The 12927-nt window shown below is 44.9% G+C and overlaps 1 protein-coding gene and 1 pseudogene across 2 annotated transcripts; one reads left to right on the top strand and one right to left on the bottom strand.

Annotated features, from left to right (window-relative positions):
• Positions 1-2628: 2628 nt before the first annotated feature.
• Positions 2629-9124, bottom strand: LOC121583054 (zinc finger protein 319). Of its 2 annotated transcripts, none has more exons than XM_041899274.2 (2): positions 8958-9124; positions 2629-5087 (listed from the first exon to the last, which is right to left on the bottom strand). In XM_041899274.2, exon 2 carries the CDS (start codon positions 4863-4865, stop codon positions 3081-3083), a length of 1785 nt encoding a protein of 594 aa, XP_041755208.1. In that variant the 5' UTR covers positions 4866-5087; positions 8958-9124; the 3' UTR covers positions 2629-3080. The 2 variants fall into 2 exon arrangements, with proteins under 2 accessions (XP_041755208.1, XP_041755207.1); XM_041899273.2 differs by lacking the exon at positions 8958-9124 and adding an exon at positions 7177-7728.
• A 307-nt stretch (positions 9125-9431) lies between these two features.
• LOC121583053 overlaps positions 9432-12927 on the top strand; it is a 19704-nt pseudogene continuing 16208 nt past the window's right edge.

Below are 12927 nucleotides of genomic sequence, written 5' to 3'. Positions count from 1 at the left end.
ACTATATCTTATTTGACTAAGTAAATGTATATCATCCTTCTGGCAAATATCTAGTGAAAGCCTGAAATACGTACCAAAATAGTCTCATGATCGCTCTCAATATTCCCATGCAGTTTTGTTTCCTTTCAGGTGGTGTGTTATAATTCCACCTCAGTACCTGATAATTAAACAACATGTCCATGTGCATTGGAGTATTGTGTGTTCGTCTATGATACAATTTCCTGTCTTTGTCAAGAACTTCCCGTTAGGACTAATAGTACTTTGCCCCTCTCAAGTGTGTTAAGTTACACTGGACAGTATTTAGCAAACACAAATACTGTTATGTGAAAAGTAAAACACTAATATTGTAAGATTTGTTTATTTTGTTAGTGCAGTGTATATGAACATGATATACTGTACATATATTCAAGATTGAATGTAGCCCACACAGATTAAGCCACACAGAACGGTGTCATCATCTAAATCTCCCAGTTGATAAAGATTGAGGGCAGCAGAAGCAGAAACACAGACCAGGACATATTTGACCAGCACTGGCATGCAGAAGGCTTAGGGCTGTCGAAGAGCATCAAAACCGTGATGCATCATGGGGAAATTGTGACCCGACTGACTGATCTGCAAATAATATTGAGTAGTTTAATTATGATTCAAGGTGATTTGTAGATTAGTCAGTCAGTCACGCCTTTAAAGTCTGCTACAATGTCTCTTTGTCTAGCTGCAGACAAAGTGATCGACTACCTCATCATTCCACCCAGTTCAAACGTCAACTTCTTCCCAATTAGCACCCTATTCCCTATATAGTGCACTACTTTTGACCAGAGGCCCTCTGGGAGGAAGGGACGGTCTATTCCCCCATAGGTCTCTGGTCAAAAGTAGTGCACTATATAGGGAATAGGGTGCCATTTGGGATGCACTCACCTCATGACATTCTCACTCCTAACCTTTCAGTTTCAAATCCTCATTCCAAATACACATTGTGAGTGTACGGTTTCTTTTTTTAAAATACACTATCGTAAAACAATATAAAAAAAACAACGTATAAACTTGCATACAACATTTAGACTTACTAACATAAAAGCCCTCACTGCTATTTCAGGGGCAACTGAGGAACAATTTGTGCAATCGGGACCCTAACTAGGCTGGGTTGACATGAAGACCTCCCAGGCACAAACCAAGGTCAACATGTCCAAATGGAAGTCATGATAAAGAGATTGATGTTTTTTGTTTGTTTGTTTTTTTAACACGATAACTGCTAGGTGAACCGATAACACTTTGAAATCCAGACGTAGACATTTCTGGTTTAAACAAAACCACTGGGCCGTTGTCTTACGACCAACAGTCTGCTCTGTCAGTTGAGGGACGAGCGTCGCGTAGGAGTGACGCCACCTGTCGGAAGACAACGCCACTGGACCGGAGTATGTCCTCCACACCCTTTACGCTTAAATAAAACACAAAACAATCTCAACCCAACTTGGTAGAAAAGCAGGTAGCAGAAGCAGTTGTTCAACACATTTTGCAACCTCTACCACTAAGTTTGTTAACATGTTAGCGTGTAATATTTATGTACAAACAGTACATACAGGATTCAGAGGTTGTGAGCACGTTCGGCCAGTCCCATGTGCACGTTGACAGAGAGATACGCTATGCGTTTCTTTCTATGACATAGGGAGCCAGAGTAGTCCAGAATGTGGGGAGATATTCTCATTGACACGGTTACGGGTGTCTTTGGTACATACTACAGTAGTTGCTATTCATTATAGTACAAAGATAAAATAGTTGATCTACCACAGATTTCCAAAGAGGACACAAGATATAACTTGTCACATTTTTTTCTTCTTTCTTTTTTAAGTAAACCTACGCTACTACAGTACAACAGTGATGCTAAATATAAACTGGATGGTTCGAGCCGGAATGCTGATTGGCTGACAGCCGTGGTATATCAGACCGTATTCCACGGGTATGGCAAAACATTATTATTATTTTTTTTTACTGCTCTAATTACGTTGGTAACCAGTTTATAAGGCACCTCAGGGGGTTTGTGGTATATGGCCAATAACCACAGCTAAGGGCTCCGCGTTGCATCATGCATAAGAACAGCCCTTAGCCGTGGTATATTGGCCATATACCACACCCCCTCGGGCCTTATTGCTTAAATATACTCATGCAGAAACATATAATTTTAGGTCTATGAGGGGTGGAGCTTATTGGGCATTCCTAACAGCCAGCCAGAGGGTTGAGGGGGAGGTCAACACATGGAGTGGCCAAAACTTGAACCAAACCACAGCAAAGAAATGATTTGACCATAAAGGAGTCAGAGAATAAGAATCCCCCCCAATTGCCTTAAACATTTAATTTCCCTCCATTTTTTAAAGCAACTCTTAAGTTTTCATGTTACAAACATGAATACATTTCCAATGCCTTTTCAGATTGTAACATCCTTTTCAAATTGCATTTTTCCTGAATCCAACAAGATGACCACAGTTGATCTGTCATGGGTAGTTTAGGTACTGTTTTCAGTTGATCTGGGTCATGGGTAGTTGATGTACTGTTTTCAGTTGATCTGGGTCATGGGTAGTTGAGGTACTGTTTTCAGTTGATCTGGGTCATGGGTAGTTGATGTACTGTTTTCAGTTGATCTGGGTCATGGGTAGTTGATGTACTGTTTTCAGTTGATCTGGGTCATGGGTAGTTGAGGTACTGTTTTCAGTTGATCTGGGTCATGGGTAGTTGATGTACTGTTTTCAGTTGATCTGGGTCATGGGTAGTTGATGTACTGTTTTCAGTTGATCTGGGTCATGGGGTAGTTGATGTCACTAATGAAGGACAGAACATGGGCATGATTACCTTGGTGTGAGGAAGGTGGTGTCAATAATAACTTCATGGTTAGGATTAAGCAGAGTTTTACCATTGTTTATGCAAAAGGAGGGGGGGAGGTAATTTGGGTGTGCCACTAAATGTAAATAATGAATGTGTGGTTATATACAAATAGGGTGGCAGTAAGAGTGTTGCTGTATGCCTGGTGGGCAACATTCCATGTCACTGTGTGTTCACACTGCACAGGGGCTCAACAGCAGCAGATCTGCTCACTGTATGCAAGGGGCCACAGGGTAACCACCTCCCTCTGCAGTGTGCTGGACCGTGTGCTCCTGGAGGGCCCCCAGGTTCACGAAACGCTCCCCGCACCACACGCACTTAAACTGGGCTTCCCGCGAGTGCACCGCCTGGTGCTTGACCAGGTGTTCCCGCTGTTTGAAGCTCTTGTCGCAGCTGGAGCACTTGTAGGGCTTCTCCCCGGTGTGAACGCGGCGGTGACGTTGCAGCTCCGAGGAATACTTGAAGCGCTTCTCGCAGTCGGGACACTTGAGGGGCTTCTCCCGGGATGGGTCGCAACGGTGTGTCACGAACTCAGACGGCGACAGGAAGCGCCGGTTGCACAGGGAGCACTTCAGCGGCTTCTCCTGGCAGCTGGAGTTCTGGTGGCGCTGGAGCGTCGACTTCTTCTTGTAGCCCTTGCCGCACACGTCACACTTGTAGGGCTTCTCCACCACCGGCGTGGCCGCGGACACGGACCCAGACGCCGACCCTGAGCCGGTGCATTTGTGCCGGAGCAGCTCACCGGATTGGCTGAAGCCCTTCTGGCAGGAAGCACACTTGAACAGGCTCTCCATGCCATGGACGTGCTGGTGGTACAGCAGGTGGGAGGGCTGCAGGAAACCCTTGTCACACAGGTTGCACTTAAAAGGCCGGTCGGCTGGGTTCTTGTGAGTGCGGCGGTGGCGAACCAGGGCATACTGCTGCTTGAAGCTCATCTGGCACTCCTCGCACTGGAACGGGCGTTCCTCGGAGTGCGTGCGTTCGTGCTGCCGCAGGTCCGAAGGCCGCTTGAAGCCCTTCCCGCACGAGCCGCAGCGGAACGGCCTGTCCGAGGTCACCGTGGGCTGGCACTGGTGGTGCAGGAGCTCCGACGACTCCTTGAAGTGCATCTCGCACAAATTGCACTTGAACAGGTGCTCGCCGGAGTGGGCGTACATGTGGCGCACGAGGTGCGAGCGGTGCTTGAAGCACTTTTCGCAGACGGCACACTTGTAGGGCCGCTCGGAGCTGTGGGTACGCTGGTGATGGGCCAGGTGAGAGGACTGGCTGAAGCTCTTATCACAGGTGTCACACTTGTAGGGCTTTTCTCCTGTGTGCACCCGCTCGTGTCGCGACAGCTCAGACAGATGCCGGAAGCCCTTGTGGCACACTGAGCACTTGTAGGGCCTGTCTGGTCCCGAAGCCTCAAACGCCGTAGGGGCCGAGGCTCCGCACGCTGCCCCGCCACTGGAAGCTTCGCCGGTGGACGGGTTGGCGGCGGAGGAGGTGGGGGTGTTGTTCCCAGAGCCCGGACGGTAGGTCTTCTCACAGATGGAGCACTTCATGGGGTTGTTGCCATTGTTGTGGGCGTTGTGGTGCTGCGCCAGCGAGGTGAGCAAGGAGAAACCCATCTTACACACGCCGCACACAAACGGCTTCTGCTCCACCTGCACACACTGATGCTCCAACAGATCAGTGGCCTGGCTGAAGATCTTCATACACTGTGTACACTGGAACGACCGATCCCCGCTCCCCATGCACTGGTGCTCATGCGGATTAGCCAGGTGTGATATGTCGTGGCCGCAGGCCCCGCACTTGTGCCCTCCCTCGCCCCCTACCTGTAGGGAGGGCTGCTGGGCGGGTACGGTATGCTGCTGCTGGAGGGAGGCCCCATCCGTCTGGAGGACGATCCCGTACACGGCACAGCCCAGGGCACTGTCGGAGCCCGGGGGGAGGTTGTGCACCACGGTGGGTGGGGGGGCCACTGCGTGCTGCTGCTGCCACGCCTCAGTCATCCTGCTGCTTCGCTCGTATGGATTCAGTTTTGACTGTGTGAGAGGGGAGGGCCCAGGAGTATCAAGTAAGGCCCGGCTATTTGGGCAGGTTTTGGTTGGGCTGGCGATGTCCAACACGGGGGGGGTGTGTGTTCTCTACCCGGCTCTCAACGACGAAGATTGTTGGTCTGTTATCAATAGGTGATGCGCCTCTGGTTGTCCACTAGTAAAAGGGCAGAAACCCTACAGAGGGAAAGACAAGAGGGGGAATGAACATGACGCAAATGTCGCCTATACATATTTTATGCAATAGATCCGTGCATATGCATTGTTTTTAGCTGCAGCGCAATGGTTTTATCAAATCTCTGTTATTAGTGCTCTTAAAATGACTGGCATTCTACCGTGTATTAGGATTTTATACATTTCGAGATGGGCATCGATAGGGTACAGCAGGGTTCTTCAATTCCGGTCCTGGAGGGCCAAAACACCTCTGTTTTTCATCCTCTCCTTCTAATCTGGGGCTAATTTAGACCTGGGACACCAGGTGAGTGCAATTAACTACCAGGTAGAAATAAAAAAAACAGAAGTGTTTCGGCCCTCCAGGACCGGAATTGAAGAACCCTGGACTACAGCTTAAAAGTTAGCTACAGATTTTAAAACCAGATAATGTGATTCAACCCCAAAAAAATGTTGATCATTACACTGGTAGTTACAGGTGTGTGTACAAAACGTCACCAGAGATTTTTCAACTAAACTGGTATTGGCGATACTATCTTCGTCCTCGATTAATGGATACAGGAGGAGTCTCATAAAATGTTTGTGTCCAGTTGCAGGGGGTCCGTTTGAATTTAGAAAATGCTCAGTTATTAAAATAAATAAATGTTTCTACATGAAGTAATCCAACAATATATACGCCGCCATTTTGTCTACTTCAAGTCTTCTCTCATTGATCGAGCCAGGTGTCTGTCATCATGACATGCGGCACCACCTGTCTCAACCAATGAGAGAAGATTTTAAAAAGACAAGATGGCGGTGTTCACATTGTTGGATTACTTCATGTAGCAAAACAAATATTTATTTTAACAATGGAGCATTTTCTAGATTCAAACGGACATGGTCATTTTATGAAACTCCTGTTTCCATGAGTCGAGGACGACAGTCACCCAAGTCATAAACTGTTCTCTCTGCTAACGCACAGCAAGCGGTACCGGAGCGCCAAGTCTAGGTCCAAAAGGCTCTTTAACAGCTTCTACCCCCAAGCCACAAGACTGCTGAGCAATTAATCAAATGGCCACCCAGACTATTTACATTGACCCCCCCCCCCCTTTGTTTTTACACTGCTGCTACTCACTGTTTATTATCTATGCAGTCACTTTACCCCTACCTACATGTACAAATTACCTCGACTAACCTGTACCCCCCGCACATTGACTCGGTACCGGTACCCCCTGTATATAACCTCGTTATTGTTATGTCATCTTATTGTGTTTCTTTTTATTTTATTTTTTACTTTAGTTTATTTAGTAAATATTTTCTTTACTCTATTTCTTGAACTGTAGCCACACCTGTAACTACCTGTATAATGGTCAAATTGTGAGGAGTTAAATCACATTATCTGGTGTTACAATCTGAGAGGAGATTGCAGCAGATGGTTTGAGTTCTCTTTACATATGAACAACAGCATCCTTCTTCGAATAGCAACAATATCACTACTAGTTACCTGTATAGCTAACTAGAGATGCTGAGACTAGGTCCAGTCACTAAAATGACACTGAACTACATTTTCTCCAACTAAAACGTTCAGTACAGAATGTGGCTATACAAATTACCTATTAAATTATGCCAAGTTAAAACTGGGTGCAAGATAATAAGCTAGCTAGTTAATATTTGGTCTGCAGCCACATATTTATGAGACACATAGCATTAGCTAGCTAGTTAGCGAACCAATTTACGTGGGTTTGCTTACTAGCTAGTTAGCATGGCTAGTCGGTTTGCAAAAGCAGATGGCTAATCTCAAAAGATTTCCCCCGAATTTATCATTACAATACATAACTAATGTCTAGGCATATAACGTCACCGGCAACGAGCAGCACAGCTGTTGTAGGCTAACGTTACTGCCTGCCTGCGAAAAGACCAGATGGCTAACTACCTAGCTAGCTAGTTCAGGGGGAAAAACTGAAACGTCGAGAGGCCCATCGATGGTCTCCGATTCTTCTAGCCCCCGACCTAGGCCGCCCATTTGCACCCACTTTTCAGAAAGCGCCGTAATTCATTTTCATGCAATCATAAATACAACATTTAAAAAAAAATGTAAACACGGTTAACAGCTTACATTTTGGTATGGCTCTCAATCATTGAGTCAACCTCTTCCTCTGGAGCCAGGACAGGAGTCGACCTTCGAGAAATATTTGGCTACGGCTAGCGGAGGACGGTGGCGAGAGGAGGGCGAAACGCCATCCACTATAAATGTACACCGGAAATCTCCTCAGCCTGCATAGTTGCATCACTCCCCAGGGTGTTTATTCAAATGTTATAGCTAGATTTTCCCCTTCTGTATCATGATGCAAGGTTGTCCTTCTTTTCACAGTCATCCAACCGTTCTCCTTCAATTTTGCATAACTCTGGTGTATAATTTAAATGCATTGTAAAGTCAAATTCTAATTTAATTACTAATTGGAGCACTATGAACATTGATACACACCAGGCTACTGTAGCTGTAATCAGAATATGTACAGAATGATGCACATATTTCATATTCCTGGATGGATAGGGGTGGGAGTTTAGGGTATGGGTGGGAGTCACGGCACCAATGTGACTGATTTGAGTTTTAATGTTCTCTGATCTGAGTAATCTGATCCACAATTAATCTATTACTGCAAGAATAAGATTAAAAAGGATGCAACACAAATAAAATAAAGGTTATACTGGCCTCCTGTAGCTCAGTTGGTAGAGCATGGCGCTTGCAACGCCAGGGTTGTGGGTTCGATTCTCACGGGGGGCCAGTATGGAAAATTCGCTGGATAAGAGCGTCTGCTAAATGACCCCCCCCCCCCACCCCCCCCAAGAAAAAAATGTAAAACTGTGATTTATATAGTATGTCAAGTACAGTAAAATTACACACTGCACACGTTTACATAGTACTTACAATCAGTTGTGTGTATTTACAATGAAACTGACATGCAGGCAGCATTATGAGAAAAATTGAAATGTGTTGAAATGTCCCCTCGCTGGTTTTAGAGACTTGGGCGTGCGCAGTACGGAGGAACGGTAAACGTTCCGACTGATGCACAGACACTGTGGAGGCTCGAGTCTAGAGGGCCTGGTTAAATTGTAAGAGCATTTTTCAACTCTAAATGGTTAAATTAGTGCGACATAGACGTCGTTGTTGCAATAGTTTGTGAGTGGGCAACCTATACTATCATCTTAAAATTACATGTTGAATTATTTAGCCATATTAAATGATTGTATATTGCGCTAATGTCCCTAATGTGGACAGTTTATGTTACTACTTTACACAAGGCTTGTATTTTCACCCCATAAAATGTTGTGGAATTACACATCCTTTATACCTCAGACTGGTGATGTTAGTATAAAAGTTTATATCCATCACGATGATATAAGATTGATTACTTAAAACAGATCAATCAATATATTTTGTTTTGTACTGTAACATTTTGTCACACACGCTGGGATGCGCAGGATTTACAACGCGGAGTTAATGAAATGGCACGGAAAATTGGGGACAGTCCCGCTATAAAAGTCGCTGGCCACAAACCAATACATTCATTTGACAATCAAACTATCGTTGTCACTGTTGATATCTTATGCCGTTTAAAATAACTAACAGAAAAAGTGGTCTGTACCCTTTTCGTTAATGGCAGCCTCCCGAAGTTGCTAATCAACATCCGACATTCCAAAATATAATGTTAGATTGAAGCCTTCTACAAGTTCTCATCCAACCAACCATGTATAGGTTTTTCCAAGTTTCCATGTGGCCTTGGAATGGTGTTAGTTTAAACAGCGCTCCACCCCAAAACGTTTACCCCCTCGTCTATTGATTTTAGCGTGATATCGATGAAGTTATTAACAATAGAAGTGTTGCGTTACACTTACCGCGTTGGCCAACCACTTGAATCAAAATGCAACACTTTAAACATGGTGCTAGATGTCTTCTACAAATTCTCTTCTAACCTGTGCCGTAAACATTATTCCCAGATTCCGTGCGGTTTTTGAGCTGTGTTAGTTTAAACATGACTCGAAACCTCATATCTCTCCCTCTCCCCTCTCTTCTCTCTCTCTCTCTCTCTCTCTCTCGCATTTGATTTCAATGTCATATGAGTGATTGACAAATAAGTGCGTGTTGCGTTTCACTTTCCGTTTTCATATATCCAGTTTCCATGTGGGTTTTTTCTACAACCTGATTTCCCCCCTAATCGACATCAGTGAATTATTGCCACGGTTTTTGGTGCGTGTGCAGTTTATAAGGTGCTCGTAAAAAAAATAAATACAAGTAATATGTTTACTCTTGTTGCACATGTATGTGTAGATAGTACATTGTATGTTTAGGTTTTCAATATATCACGAACTGCTTCTGCATATTGGTTATTGATTTGGACAGTTAAAACTGTGTTTTGACATTGGGCTATTTATCAAAATGTCCAACCATCGTCTTATCAATTTAAGTTTTAGGAATATAAACTGAACTATCAACTTTAATTTCCAATGATATTGTACTTAATCAGGTAAAAACAGCTGAATGAGTCCAAAAACGTGCTGCGTTGGAATGATTTTGAGGATCTACCAGAAATCCCAGGTTTGCCCTGCCGCCCCTCCTGCCTGGTACAATCCTCAGCAGACTCTAATATGTGGACGTAGCAGACCGTTACTTCAAAATGGTAGAAAAGTCACTTTGTAGTTTCCACTCCCAGTCCAGTCCACGCAGCACCACCATACCAACAATAACTTCTTCAACTTTTAGCTAGCTAGCTACTGGACAGGACTACTTAGCTAGCAAACTTTTTGTAGGTTTTCACCTCGCAATATTCATGAATGTTTGAATAGAAGTTTGAAGAAATCTTTCTCAACATGTCAAGTTTGAAGAATCGACACTCGAAGTCGTCGGGGGAATCAGGCGTCCACGAAGAAAACCTCCAGGTTACAGAACATAAGGTTTCTCCGATGGAGGGCAGTGCGCTCACAAACCCAACTGGCAGAAAGACGAGTAAAATTGGCAGCAACTCCGGGGAGAACACAGTTGAACTGAAAAGAACTATAAATCTATTGAATGGCGTTGCTATCATTGTGGGTAGCGTAATCGGTTCGGGGATATTCGTGACACCCATCGGGGTAGTGAAGGAAGCTGGTTCTGTCGGACTGTCGTTGATCATTTGGGCTGTGTGTGGGTTGTTATCTACAGTGGGGGCCCTGTGCTATGCTGAATTAGGGACCACCATCTCCAAATCTGGTGGAGATTATGCCTACATTCTTGAGGTCTATGGGTCTCTTCCTGCATTCCTAAAACTCTGGATAGAACTGCTGATCATCCGCCCTTCTTCTCAGTACATCGTTTCTTATGTATTTGCTACTTATTTACTCAAACCCGTCTTTCCCGTGCTCTCGAGTACCAGAAAATGTAGTTAAATTGGTCGCCTGCCAGTGTATATGTAAGTCAGTTTGCTTTGTGAGATGCATATCTTCTCTCAGCTATGGACTGTGAATGAACCTATGTTGAACCTGTATTTCCTGTCTGCTTACATCAACTACTAATCAAATTCCATGCTTCATAAACGACAGGTGTAGATAGACTAACAGTGAAACGAGTACTTACGGGCCCTTACCAACAATGTTGAGAGAAAGAAAGTAGAGAAATAATAGAAAAAATATAATAATACTAATAATAATTTTAAAAAAATAAAATAATAGAAAAACATGTAATAATAAATATACAATGAGTAACGATAACTAGGCTATATACACGGGGTACCATCCGAGTGTACATATTACTAGGAATAAAATGACAGATAATAAACAGTATCAGCAGCATATGTGATGAGTCAAAAATATTTTAGTGCTAGAAGGGTCAATGCAGATTGTCCGGGTAGCTATTTGGTTAACTATTTAGCAGTCTTGTGGCTTGGGGTTAAAAGCTGTTTAGGGCCCTGTCGATGTGAATGGGGGCGTACTTGGCCCTCTGTTTCCTGTAGTCCACGCTCCTTTCTCTTGCTGATGTTGAGGGAGAGTTTGTTGTCCTGGCACCACACTGCCAGGTCTCTGACCTCCCTATAGGCTGTCTCATCGTCGTCGGTGATCAGGACTAACACCGTAATGTCGTCGGCAAACTTAAGGATGGTGTTGGAGTCGTGCGGGGCCACGCAGTCATGGGTGAACAGGGAGTACAGGAGTGGAATAAGCACGCACCCCTGAGGGGCCCCCGTGTTGAGGGTCAGCGTGGCGGATGTGTTGTTGCCTACCCTCACCACCTGGGGGCGGCCCGTCAGGAAGTCCAGGATCCAGTTGCAGAGGGAGGTGTTCAGTCCCAGGGTCCTTAGCTTAGAGATGAAGTTGGAGGGAACTATGGTGTTGAACGCTGAGCTGTAGTCAATTAACATCATTCTCACATAGGTGTTCCTCTTGTCCAGGTGGGAAAGGGCAGTGTGGAGTGCGATTGAGATTGTGTCATCTGTGGATCTGTTGGGGCTGTATGTGAATTGGAGTGGGTCCAGGGTGTATGTGATGATGGTGTTGATGTGAGCCATGACCAGCCTCTCAAAGCATTTCCTGGCTACAGATGTAAGTGCTACGGGGCGATAGTCATTTAGACAGGTTACCTTGGCGTTCTTGGGCACAGGGACTATGGTGGTCTGCTTGAAACATGTAGGTATTACAGACAGGGTCGGTGGGAGGTTGAAAATGTCAGTGAAGACACTTGCCAGCTGGTCAGCGCATGCTCTGAGTACTCGTCCAAATATCCCCGCTAGCACAATGAGTGCTTGTTTCCTTTTGAAATGGGGTCTGTTTGAATAGAATCAAATAAACAGCTTTTTATCCGCAAAAAAAACAAACATGGCATGCTAGCTCCATCCTGGTGGCGCAGTGGACTAATTCCATGGATAGAGAACAGAAGATCGTAGGTTGGAATCTCACTGATGCCGTGTCACAATAAAACATGTGGTTGCATGATTAATGCCTAAGGAAATGTCCGTGTGTCCTATCTGTGCTGGGAGTTAAACACAGTTAACCCCAAAAATGAGCTATCAGTGTTATTAAAAGTCTTATTGAAACGTTCAGGCTTCGTTCCCAGAACCAATGGAAACCAAAAACCTACGCTCCCACAACTTCCAAGGAACCAGATGTGCTAGCTGGGGATGGTCACATGGTTGTAAAGTTCAGGAAGTGAATGTGTCTCAGTCTCACTCAGGTTGGCATAACGACAGGATTCTACTTTCACTTTCCACTTCCTTTTCTCAGGGTCAGAATCTTCAGCTCTGGTGTATTTGTATTTATTATGGATCCCCATTAGTTCCTGCCAAGGCAGCAGCTACTCTTCCTGGGGTTTATTATAGATCCCCATTTAGTTCCTGCCAAGGCAGCAGCTACTCTTCCTGGGGTTTATTAGGGATCCCCATTAGTTCCTGCCAAGGCAGCAGCTACTCTTCCTGGGGTTTATTATGGATCCCCATTTAGTTCCTGCCAAGGCAGCAGCTACTCTTCCAGGGGATTATTATGGATCCCCATTTAGTTCCTGCCAAGGCAGCAGCTACTCTTCCAGGGGATTATTATGGATCCCCATTTAGTTCCTGCCAAGGCAGCAGCTACTCTTCCAGGGGATTATTATGGATCCCCATTTAGTTCCTGCCAAGGCAGCAGCTACTCTTCCTGGGGTCCAAACACATTAAAGCACTTACATTACATATAAAACAAAATATAAAACAGTACATCATATAACATTATTACACCACAACATATCTACAATACAACATCTATAATACCACCATACAACAATATGACAATGTAGGTGTGTGTAGAGTGCGTGTGCTAGCGTATGTGTGTGTCTGTACCTGTGTGTCTCTTCACAGTCCCCATT

The sequence above is a fragment of the Coregonus clupeaformis genome, chromosome 32 (assembly GCF_020615455.1).
Source record: "Coregonus clupeaformis isolate EN_2021a chromosome 32, ASM2061545v1, whole genome shotgun sequence".
Classification (NCBI taxonomy): domain Eukaryota; kingdom Metazoa; phylum Chordata; class Actinopteri; order Salmoniformes; family Salmonidae; genus Coregonus; species Coregonus clupeaformis.
This window is presented reverse-complemented; position numbering and strand designations above follow the sequence as displayed.

Excerpts from the sequence above, each read along its gene's own strand:
- LOC121583054 (XM_041899274.2), bottom strand. The coding sequence starts at position 4,865 with ATGACTGAGGCGTGGCAGCAGCAGCACGCAGTGGCCCCCCCACCCACC.